General features: G+C 40.4%; 1 protein-coding gene across 1 annotated transcript; it reads left to right on the plus strand.

Moving 5' to 3' along the window:
• si:ch73-264p11.1 (uncharacterized protein LOC100000923 homolog) lies at positions 1-10,181 on the plus strand. Its single transcript, XM_005945533.3, has 4 exons — positions 1-371; positions 1,509-1,572; positions 7,756-8,005; positions 8,107-10,181. The coding sequence occupies exons 1-4, from the start codon at positions 229-231 to the stop codon at positions 8,145-8,147; spliced, it is 498 nt and encodes a 165-aa protein (XP_005945595.1). The 5' UTR covers positions 1-228; the 3' UTR covers positions 8,148-10,181.
• Positions 10,182-11,723: the final 1,542 nt, after the last annotated feature.

An 11,723-nucleotide genomic window follows, 5' to 3' on the forward strand; every position in this document is an offset into this window, starting at 1 on the left:
TCCAAGCGCTGCGCACCGACCTCTCTCTGCTCACCTCCTTCATCCCGTCGTTTCCCACCAGGAACCTGGACTGAGCTCTTTTATGGCCCCTGCGCGCTCTCCGAGGGAACTCAGAGAGTGAGTTCTCAGACAGTTCTTGGAAATGAGCCTGTTTTGAGAAAGCAGAAGTTGCTGAGAGGTGTTTTGGCTTGTTCATGTCAGTCGGTTGTCTGCTGGCTTCTCTTCACCATGGCAGCAGCTCTGCCTGTGTGCTACCATGGCGCCATGACTAAGAAGGAGTGTGAGGATTTGCTGGGAAAGAAGAACAAGGATGGAGCTTACCTGATCCGAGACAGTGAGACCATCCAGGGAGCCATGTGTCTTTGTGTCTAGTAAGTACTCTGCACCACGGAGTCAGGCTCCATACACCAGACTTACCTTTATCAAAACTTCTTTCTTTTAACAGCTTCATAGGTAAAGACACTCTATGGTATCATTGGAATATGAAGCCTAATATAGAATATGGTATCATTCATAGCAGGTTGTCAGGTAGGCTAACCTTGTAACCATCCTCCTGGTGGTTCTGTCTGCAGATTCATGATCGATAGGAGACTTTTTAAGTTAAATCGCTTTAATTCTGACATGAGCGCGATGAGGAAAAGAGGACTCTAATGTGACTTTGGTTTAGGAGGACTAAACAAATAAAAGTGCTCCCTCAAATCAAATTCAAACCTCGCTCTCTTTCTGTCTCTGAAAACCTCATAAGGATGTGAAGCGTTTGGGCAGTGAGGAATGAGGTGAATATAGTGACCTAAAATCCTCTGTAGCGAGCGTCAAAGGGGGAAGAGAGTATTTTAATATGATAAACCAGGGAATTTAGTTTTAATGAGCTTTGTTAAGAAAGGCCGTTGAATAAAAGCAATAATGGAAAAACGTAACCGGATCTTTTTGCTGATGCAGCAGTGTGCATGCAGGTTTGTCCTAACCTCTGCTGTGTTGACAGCAGGGAGCATTTAGCAATTCTATGAATTCTATTAGAGGCAAAAGATGTTCCGTTGATCTAAGCAGATTATACTCTATAAAAATCACGATAAGAACGTTTTTGCGTGGGTGTTATTACTCTAGGAAGTGTACACCTACACAAATACCACAATATCAGCTGTGGTCAAGTAAGGTTTCACTCTAGCTCGTTGCCGCTTCTGCATCTTTTTTCCATGACCTGCACGTAGTGTTTACATACAAGTAAAAAGTACATTAAAATTTGCATAAGTTTTTTTGTGCACTGCCAACGTTTTCTGTTTGTGTAGTTGTTAAGGAAGCTGCTTATTACTGATAAGAAGATTCAAACTATGAGAAAATTGAGTCATGTGACCTTGTGTTCTTCTTCCTCTTTTATTTTGTGTGAACAAACAAAGTCAGAATTTTGTTACATAAAAGGTTTTTTACACACGTCTAAATAAACAGTTTTTTCCTTAACCTTACTTCTTCTGTGGTCCTCTAACAGCAGCATAAATCTCCTTTTCTTTCAGTAAACAGAAGGTGGTGTACACCTACAGACTGCTGCAGTCACACAATGGATACTACACCCTCCTGGTAAAAGAACACACACACAAATGACCACATGCAGAAACATTTGCAGCTGCAGCCAGGTCCTTGAATTCAGAATTATTCCTTGTTCTGTGTTTGCAGTAAACTGAGACTCTAAATGCTCTTTCCCAGCGATCACGCTGCAGGATTTTAAATCAAGCGGTAAAATATTTACTCTTAGAAGCAGAAGAGTCTTTTCTATTCAAAAATGCTCTTCAAGGGGCCGCCTCCTGCCAAGCGTTCTTTAAGGAATCACTTTGTGTGGTGTAAAGTTTATTTGGACGCCTCATCCTCATTATTGTTTTATGCATTTTAGCCTTTTTTGATAGGAAAGCACAAAGAGTCGACAGGAAGGCAGGGAGAGAGTGATGATGTGCAGGAAATGGTCTGGGGCAGGCTCAAACCCAGGCACCTGCTTGTGCGGCACCTGCAGTAGGTCATATGAGTCACTAGCTCAACCAAATGAGCAATAGTGATGCCCTGTTATCATTGTCCTCAAAGGTGTGCACCTGTGAACACAGGCCCCAACAAAGTTGACACCTGTGCCACGAAGCTGCCTGCTGCAGTTTGTGTGCCGATGTTGATGCCAGATGAGGTTTGCAGCTCTGTAGTTATTGAGACAGCAAAGCGCTGGTGACTCTTCTGCGTGATGCAGCACTCAGCGAGCCTGTGCTGGAACTCCACATGATGTTTTTCTTCGTGTTTGGGTTTCTGTGGTTTACAAATGCTTCGGCCTCGCAATAACACCAGCTAAAGCTAACTGTGGAAAGGAAGAAATGTCACCGACTGATTTGTTGCAACAGTCTCATCCTATTATAGCACCACACTCGAATTCAGTGGCGTTTCTAAAGACCGACTGATTGGCTAGGTGCTTGATTTCCTTAAGGATTGCGATTTTTACATGCCTGTGGCTTTGAGAGCCTCAATTCAAACCTCAATTCAAAAATTAATTGAGGATTAGTCCATGTAGTGTATGTATATTTAAACATATTTGCATATGTGATCTATACATAGAAAATATTTCTTTTTGAATATGTAATATTTTAGACTAAAATAAACAATAATGACATGTCAGTCAAGCTGTTTGTTATCATAAAATTAGCAAAACTCAAAAACAGGTCTCGGCGCCGGCTTAGCACAGTCGGATGAGCAAGTGGCCAACCCGGGTTGAAGTGCTGCATGTCTTCCCCTCTGCTTTCCTGTCGATCTTTGCTGTTTCTAGTAAAGCCAGTTACAGGCACAAGCTCCTGCTCATTAGTCGGAGCTACTGAGACCTTATCTTATGTCTGAGAACATCTGAGAAAGCTCTCCTCTTCCACGCTCTGACTTCCAAATATGGAACGTGGATGTAATATAATATAAATTCATTTAGATTGTATTTCAAATAACTAACATGAAACAAATTATTAAAAACTGAAGCAGAACATAAAACTGATGTTCGGTGGCACATCTTTGGGGAACAATTTTAATAAGAAACTCGTATTTTTTCTCCAGTAAGTGTTTGTTGAAACTCAGACGTTAAAGCGTCCTCAGAAAAATTAACCACAGTTCCTCGAATAATCCCAGAGCAGGGTCCTTTGTAGTGTCAGGTGAACAGAGAAAACCCCTAAACGAAATGACCCTCTCCGAGCAAGCCGAGTAGTTCTGAGAGCGTAGATGTTTTAAATGGTAGAGCTGTGAAGATGTGACTGTCAAGGTTAACATTATTCTGTCGCTGTGAGCCATCTTTATCCTTTGTTTTGTCTGTTTCTTGGTAAATGAGTTGCACTCAAAAGACGAGTGAAGGGAGGCAGAACTGTACGAAGTTTACATAAAGAACAATCGCACAGTTACACAAAATTACAGACAACGTCAGTACCAACAAAACACAACCACACAAGTTTCATGTATTTTACTGATTTTTTAAAATTTGAGTATTTCAGCAGGTTTCAGTTTTAAACAGATAAAACCACAGCTGGTAAACAACCCAACAACTCACCCCAGCAGGACAGTTTGCCATCAACACCAGAGGACGCAAAGAAGCAAATTTACAACCATTATAAAGAGCTCAAAGTGCTATCCTGCACCTAAGCTTTCATATTTCTATTCAATCCAACATACTATGAGCAGGACAAGTCCAAGCTCCTCCCAGAGCCAGCAAAAATTATTTTCATGATCAGAAGCGTTCTGATTAATCAGAAATATCAAAATAATCAAATAATCAAATAATTATTTGCTCAGTTAGCCGTCATTCTATTTCGGAAAAAATTTTTCTTATCATTTTCTCAAGATGTTGAGAAAGTGATAAGATGTTATCAAGATGTTGTCTTCAAATAATTTGTATTTGGTTCACGGACAGAAACCCAAAAACACACGCGACATGTCAGAGGAACAAACTCACGACGCCACAAAAACAAAATAATATGAAAAAGAAAGATATTAAAAGTGCGAGAAAGAAAGAAAGATAAAAAAAAATAGAGGCTGATGGACTCCAAAATTTATTTCACCAAAAAATAAGGGAGAAAATTCTGTCTGTATTTTAGCAGAATCTGTTCTAAATCCAGTTAAAGTATGTTTTACTCTTCATATATAAAACGACGATGGCAACATGTGTTTCTTACCTCGTGCATACTGGTTAAAACTGTGGAGCTGCATCAGCCAAACATTCCTACAATTTGAATCTTATTTCTTATCAAAGAGGGTATATATAATTATTACATTTAAAAATGTTTAAATCTATGTGCAATGATCTTCTAGTTTTACTCCTCAAACTGAAAAACATCATTAAAAAGTCCATGAATTCATTTCTTAGCATTTCATCAAATTGCCAGGCGGCTGAAACCTGTACCAGCATCCACCACAAACACAGGGCGAGACGATAGTGGTAAACAGCGCAATGCTGCTAGCCACCTGTTAACAAAATGTTAAACAGATCGTGTTTTGCTTATCAAACATCTCACCACAAGCTATAACGAGAAAGAAAATACGTCATGTTAAAAAAACAGAGGAGCTATTAGTAATCCCTGAGGAGCCGGCTGGGGCTCAGAGCGGGGCGGCTCCCACCAGGAAGGTCAGTGGTTCAGTCCCCGGCACCTCCAGTCTGTATGTCAAAGTATTGTGGTGAAAGCTTCTGGGCCAGTGTGTGACCAGCATGAGTGAAGTCAAACAAAAGCACTCAGTCACAGACAAAAAGTGCAACTGAGTGAATGAGACTCAAATCAGTCAAATCAGTCCTTCACTGTGCACTTTATTTTACAGGATTTCAAAAAAAAGGTTGTTTGCTGCAAGGAAAACACAAAGTTAATGGCAAAACCAGTTAAAATAGTTTAATATGCTATATATGTTTACATTTTGTACATGTTTTCACTGTGTTTTGAGTTCCATTCAAAAGAGGAAAATACTTTGGTCTCATCACCGCGTCTGCACAAAATCAGTTTGGAGCTTTAAATGTCACCAATGTTTCCTTTAAATGTTTCCATCTGTCTGTTAATCGTTGTTGAAGTTCAGCTCGTTTTCTGTTTATCTCAGAGTCTTCCCCATGCCTTTAAAAATGGAAAACAAATGCTAAACAGCTGACTGTACATGAACATTTCACCTCGATCATGGAAAGTCAGTTGTCGTGAAGTCTCCCCACAGGAAACTCCTCTGACGTTCGTTAGACCCCACACTGAAGGGCATCATTTTATCAGAGTCAGTTTTTTCCACAACACGCAAAAAAATAAGTGTATAAAAGCATAAAAGCCACAGATTTATTCAACTGCTGCCGGCGTGCGTGAGCTGTTCTACTTTAAAAGTGAACCCGTGGGCTCAGTCTCAGGATGTGGCTTCTGGAGGTTTCACTTTTCCCCCTACGATTATCTATTATTAGGGGGTGATTTAAATATTTAAAGATATATTTATTGTAATTTTACGATCTATTTCACTATTCTACAATACTTCCTTTGCTAATAAGTAAAGGAAAACAGTTGTTGTTGTTGTTGGCCTTTTTATAGTCTTTTTGAAATAATGTAACTCCTCCATTAGAATGAATCTTGTGCTTCAGTGCATTTGCATAATTTACAAGACAGCCATGTCTGCGAATGCAACTGACAAAAATTTATTGTTACCAGCTGACTTTTCATTCAACAGTCTTAGCAGGACTTGAGATAGTCTGGTCTCAAAATCAGTAAATCTACAAATGCACTTGATTAATTTGTTTTCTATGAAAGGAGATGTTTGCAGGTGTGTGTGCTCAGGTTACCTTTTAAATATTAAAGTTCATGAAAGTACAATTAGAAGAAGACAGAAGGAATATGGCTTGTTTCAGCTTGTTTCAGCTTGTTTCAGCTTGTTGTTTCAGCTTGTTTTGTAGCCACCTTACAGTCACTGAGTGTCCATGAACACCTCTGTGTACCAAAGTATTCTATGGTCAAACATGAGGCCATCGGTCTGAAAATGGGTCATACAGCAGGACAATGATCCCAAGCACAGCAGCAAATGTACAAAAGAGCGACCTGAAAAAGAAATGAATAAACAGGCTGCAAAGGACCAGTCAAAGTCCACACCGCAACCCGACTGAGATGCTGTGGGAGGAACTTAAGAGAGCTGCGCATAAACGAATAACCACAAACCTCACAGAACTGAAGCAACTCTAAAGACGAGCGGGCTAAAATTCCTCCACCAGCATGTGAGAGACTCATGCACTCAGTCACACAGAAAACTATTGCAACGTATTGCTGGTAAAGGTGGTTCAACAAGCTACTGGATGAAGGCGTGCACTGAGTTTTAAAAAACACAACTTCTGCATTTTGTTTTAGTCTTTGCCAATATTACACCACGCCATAGCAATATGTCACAAGTCATCATACAGGACTTCTTCTGAGGTTATATAACTTTAAGAACAGATATGAACTAGATTCATTATTTGTTATTCTTATAAAACCGTAGTACTAAAAGAGGATTTCCTTAATTTTTACATCGACTGTATTTTCAAGTTTTGACGAAAACCTCATAAAAAAAACAAACAAATAAACACTTGAGGTTTGGGAAAGTCCAACTTCAAATTCAGTTGGTTCCAAACGAAGTAGTAAATATTCAGAAGTGCAGTGGAAACCCCCCTTAAAAGTCACAAATGACAGTCATATTAAAAGCGAGGGGTCCTACATGAAGACTGTAGCCAAAGACTGAGCGTTGTTCTCTCATTGAACTCTTTTCACGCTCTTTAAAAGCAAAACATTTGATGATGTCATAGTTTGCTGTGGAAAAGTGACACTGACTTTTTCCCCCTATTTTGTTCAAATGTGTTGCACAACAGTGAACAACCACAGTTGTGTGGGTTTCCCTCGTGCTCCCAGAACAGCTCCTACCTGTTAGGTGCTGAAAGCCTTAAAGGAGTTCCTGATGCAGCAAAACCTACTTGTGATGTCTATCGTCTGATCATCCAACCATAACTTTCAGTATGTGTCAGCTTTGGCCACAACAACAATTATAATAAGAAAACTGTTAAACTGAAGCGGTGCTGGGAACATGACACGCATAAAGTTCAACAACGTTTATCGCACCATCACTCTGCTTCTGACAATTTGTTGAGTGAACGTTTTTATAGTCTTGAAATTCTTTAAACGATGTTTCAAGGAAATAAGTTGAATACACTGGCTGCAGAGTGTACCCCACCTCTGGCCCTGTCACAGCTGGTGTAGGCCCCACCCGGCCCATAAACTGATATTCAGTTTATCTTTATCAACTGAATATTTGGTGTGCTCAAGCAAAACGTGGTGAAATTGGCACTTTTTCTGATGTTCTGAATGTTTTTCAAACAAAAAAAGAAAAGAAAAAAAGACAATAATTTGCTTTAATAGTACAAATGTTTTAAATGTTTTCAAAGTTACAAGCCTTCGAAACACAAAGTAGTGCCTCATAAATAAAGGAGATAGCCACAGGAAATCTTCAGGCGTGAAAAACAGATAAGCCTTGTTAAAAACTGCTTCACACCCACTCCAAGTGTCGCAACCTCAACCCGAAATTCAAAATAAAAGCCAAAGAAATGAGGTTTTTTTGGACAAATGTTCGAGGGTCATCTCACCATGTGAGAGCACTAGCTGCTTAAATAAAACGATGATATTTTACACTTTATTCTTAAACAGCTCATCTTGTAACTGTGATTACTCGGCTGATTTTTGGAGGATGATGGACCTTTGTTATATTTACTTTATGCTGTTCTTGTTTCATCAGACAGCGGGGGGTTTGGATGAGACATTTTTTAAGACTATTGACGATCTGATTCGTCACTACAAGAGGAAGAACCAGGGTCTGGCCATGCATCTGCGCCACTCAGTCAAAAGGAAGACGGCCTTGCTGATCCAGCCACAGAGAGAGCTGCAAGCACAGCCTTCAAAGTCACCTGAACAAAGGCCGCGCAGGACTGAACGTGAGCCATGGAGGCAGCCTGCCACCGTACCCGAGGAAGAACATGATTACGAGAGTACGCCTTACATTTTCTCCGTTTCTGTTCTTTTCTGTCCTATTTCTGTCTCGCAGCATCTTCTTTGGTTTGTGTGTTTGACCTTCGATCTGTTTATTCAGATGCTCCTGAGTCTGACTACGTCGAAGTCCTTCCTGATTAACGTCGGCCATCAAACACCAAATGAGACGTTTGGGGGAAATCAGTGACAAGAAGCTCACAGGCTGGATCTTATTCAGGATGATGACATGTGGACGTATACACACTGTGTGCTACAAGGGTATCAAAGCTTTTACTGCAGCTGAACTATTCAAAATGCTCTTGGATCAGGATTCCAGGAGATGCACTGGATTTGAAGAAATCCAGCCTCAGTGCTCCCATCAGGATGATCTGCAGTAACTCCATCGTCCTTTTTCCTCCACTGACGTCATCTGGTCATGAACTAACTGCAATACTGTCACAAACCTGAGACAAAACAGCTGTTTTAAGTTATTCCACTGGTTCCTGGGTTGAAGGAGCCAGGCCGCTTGCGGATCCACCCAAGTGATAAACTTTTAGGTTTTGTTGTTTTTATTATCAAAAGCATATGTAAATATAGATTTATGTATATTTTTTATTGCAACAAAATTATGTATTTGGTGCGATGCTGTCACCTGGTTTATGAAATGAGGAGCAGAAAGTGGGCAGGAAGAAACTCATCCTTATGAAAAGCACGATGAACAAACTCTAGCGGTTTATTTTCCATCTAAATGCTTTAAGGTTAATGTTGTTCTGTGAGGTTTACTCTTTATTTTTCCCGTGAGGTACAGAGCTCGCCGACGTGGTTTAGATTTATTTTGTGCATACGTCTACTAATTAAAGACAAAAAGAAACTGTCCATGGCAGCAAAATGAAATAAAATGTCTCACACTGCACATTTGTCAGAGAAGTCCTGAATCTCTAAAATTGAAATCCCTCCAAAATATGATGCGTCACTGTGGCTTCAGCGCAATGTGCTGGAAAGCCTGGACATTCACAAAGTGACTTCCGTCTTCCTTGTTTTCTTTAGTAATTCAGAATGAGTTTAGTATTTCTATATTAGTGACGTCAATATAAATATACATTTTTACTGTCAGAATAGTTTTATTCAACAAGTTGCTGAAGACATTCATCTGAGATTTCGGTCCATGTTGACATCACAGCGTCACATCCATGAGGTGGATCTCCCTCCACCACATCTCAAAGGTGCTCTATTGGATTGAGATCTGGTGACTGAGGAGGGTGCAGCGAGCTCACTTTCATGCTCAAAAAACAGTTTGAGATGCTTTGAGGTTTGTGACATGTCCTGTTATTCTGCTGGAAGGTGCTGTGTTCATAAAGAGATGGAGACGGGCAGTAACAATACTCAGGTAGGCTGTGGTTGTCAAATGATCCTCAGCTGATACTAAGAAGCTCAAAGTGTGCCAAGAAAATATCCCCCGCATCATTAAACCTGCGGCTCGAACATACGAGGCAGGAGGATCCGTGCCGTCGTGTTCTGACCCTACCGTGTGAATGTCGCAGCAGAAATCGAGACTAGTTGTTTGTTTTCATTTTCTGTTGTCTGATTTTGGTGAGCTGTGTGAACTGTTTCAGTTTCCTGTTCTTAGCTGACACTTGTTAATGCGTTTAGAGAAGTTCTTTTGCATACATTAGATCAGCCCTCTGGTTGTAGCTCCTAAACCTTCAAATCGGCTGAATCTGTGGTTTGGTTTAAAAGTCTGAAAATTAATTTCTATGGGTGATCTTTTCTTGAACCTTTTCCATAATCTGGGCCCTTTGGTTCTTATTGTGTTTGTATAAGAGTGTATGCAGGAAGAAAAGTGTTGCACTAATAATATTTAGTGAGAGATGAGGAAAAAGGTCATGCATGAAGGAAAAAATACATACTAAAAAAGTAAAGAAAAGAAAAGAAGGGAAGACTGCAACAGGAAGTATCAAGGAAATGCCTGAAATGACCAAAATGACAGCAAAGGGAAGTGGAAGCTGGTTGAATAGTCGTGACAGGAGGTGCAGACAAGAGAAATTAAATGAAAACTCTGTTGAAGGGTTCAGTCTTTGCACTGTCTCAAAACTGCATTGATGTTATTAATAAATCCAGTAAAATCAAATCAAATACTCTGCTTTTCCTGCTATGTGACTTTTTCGCTCATAAAAATAAATAAAAATTTAAATATCATCTTTTTGCTTGTTTTTTGGAGCATGAACAAAAGTTCGACTCTGACTCTGAATAGTTCAGAGTCAGGGGTGATTTGTGGCAGAAGGTCAGCAGCAAGAGTGAAAGGGGAGGTTTACAATGTGGTGCTGAGACCTGCTGCGATGTGCGGTTTTGAGGTGGTGGGACTGACAAAAGGGGTAGAGTTAAAGATTTCAAGTTTGATTGTGAGTGACCAGAATGGTCAAGATTAGAAAGGGTTAGATCAGAGGGACAGCTCGGCGGTTTGAAGACAAAGTTAGAGAGGGAGGGCCGAAATACTTAAATAGCCATGTGCAGAGGAAGGATAGTAGAAATACTGGACAAAGTATGGTGACTTTCCTCCAGCTGCAAGGCTGAAGGAAGAGATGGAGACCACAGAGGAGGTGCATGGATGCATCAAAGGTTGACAGGCAGAGGGCTGGACTGTGAAGTCAATCCCAGGCAGATGGTGGAGTCAAACTCAGGACCTTCTTGTTGTGAAGCAACAGTGCTAACCACTGCACCACTGTGCTAAAGCTGTGTTCGTCTCTGGTCCTTGAGACTGCTTATTTTAGGATTTTAGGCGATTCCCATCAAGATGCTTCAGTCAAACAGCCACCTCAGAGAGTTGCAGCATGGCCTGGAGGTGTCACTATCACAATCTGCAGGGAGTACGATCATTTGTTATGAAAAAAGAGGACCCAGAAGATTAAAGAAGATTAAACAATAAACACACAGGACGGTTATTAGGGAAGAGGAGACGGCAGGGACAAATCAGGAGTAACGAGACAGTTACAGCAAAACTCAACATAACCAACAAAATAAAATAGGAAGCACATGTTTTGATCGCTGGCTCCAGTCTGCATGCTGAAGCTTCCTTTGGTTACAAGATACAGAACCAACGTTAGTGTGAATGAGACTATGAGAATGTTATGCAGCATTTGCTCCACTTTGAATTCAGTTTGAAGAAGTAAAGAGACAAACAAACTTAAAAGAGACCATAGGATTAAAAAAAACACAGACATCGCAAAAGGACGAAACACGGGCAAGAAAAAAGTAACCAGAAAAGGAAGCAAGGAAATAGAAAGATAAGATCCACATGAATAGAATAGAATAGAATAGAATAGAATAGAATAGAATAGAATAGACAAAATACGGGTGCTCCACGCAAACTGTGCAGGAATAAAATATAAATAGCAAACAGCAGAAATAAATAACAAATGGGGGAAAATATGTAGGATGAACAGGAACAAAGACACTGGAGAACAAAGTGGTGAGGGTTACTCAGACCACCATTAACTGACTAAATACATGAGAACTGGCACAGTGAGACGCGGTCACAGAGAGTGACAAGGTACAAGGCGCACAAAAAGAGGGACTGGCAAAATTAGATGTCTATCAGAAGTACAGAATACCGAGACAGGCAGGCAGACGGTGAAACAAACATGGAGACAAAACCTGCCACACACAGAGAGGACACACAGAGACAACACTAACACGGCCTGAACATGAAAGGAAACAAATTTAGACAAGCAACTAAGAGGA

The sequence above is a fragment of the Haplochromis burtoni genome, unplaced genomic scaffold (genome assembly GCF_018398535.1).
Source record: "Haplochromis burtoni strain Fernald_Lab_line unplaced genomic scaffold, NCSU_Asbu1 Contig_428, whole genome shotgun sequence".
NCBI classification, from domain to species: domain Eukaryota; kingdom Metazoa; phylum Chordata; class Actinopteri; order Cichliformes; family Cichlidae; genus Haplochromis; species Haplochromis burtoni.

Excerpts from the sequence above, each read along its gene's own strand:
- si:ch73-264p11.1 (XM_005945533.3), top strand. The coding sequence starts at position 229 with ATGGCAGCAGCTCTGCCTGTGTGCTACCATGGCGCCATGACTAAGAAG. Across the intron at positions 372-1,508 it reads GCCATGTGTCTTTGTGTCTA|TAAACAGAAGGTGGTGTACA; the intron begins GTAAGTACTCTG and ends CTTTTCTTTCAG. Across the intron at positions 1,573-7,755 it reads ATGGATACTACACCCTCCTG|ACAGCGGGGGGTTTGGATGA; the intron begins GTAAAAGAACAC and ends TTGTTTCATCAG.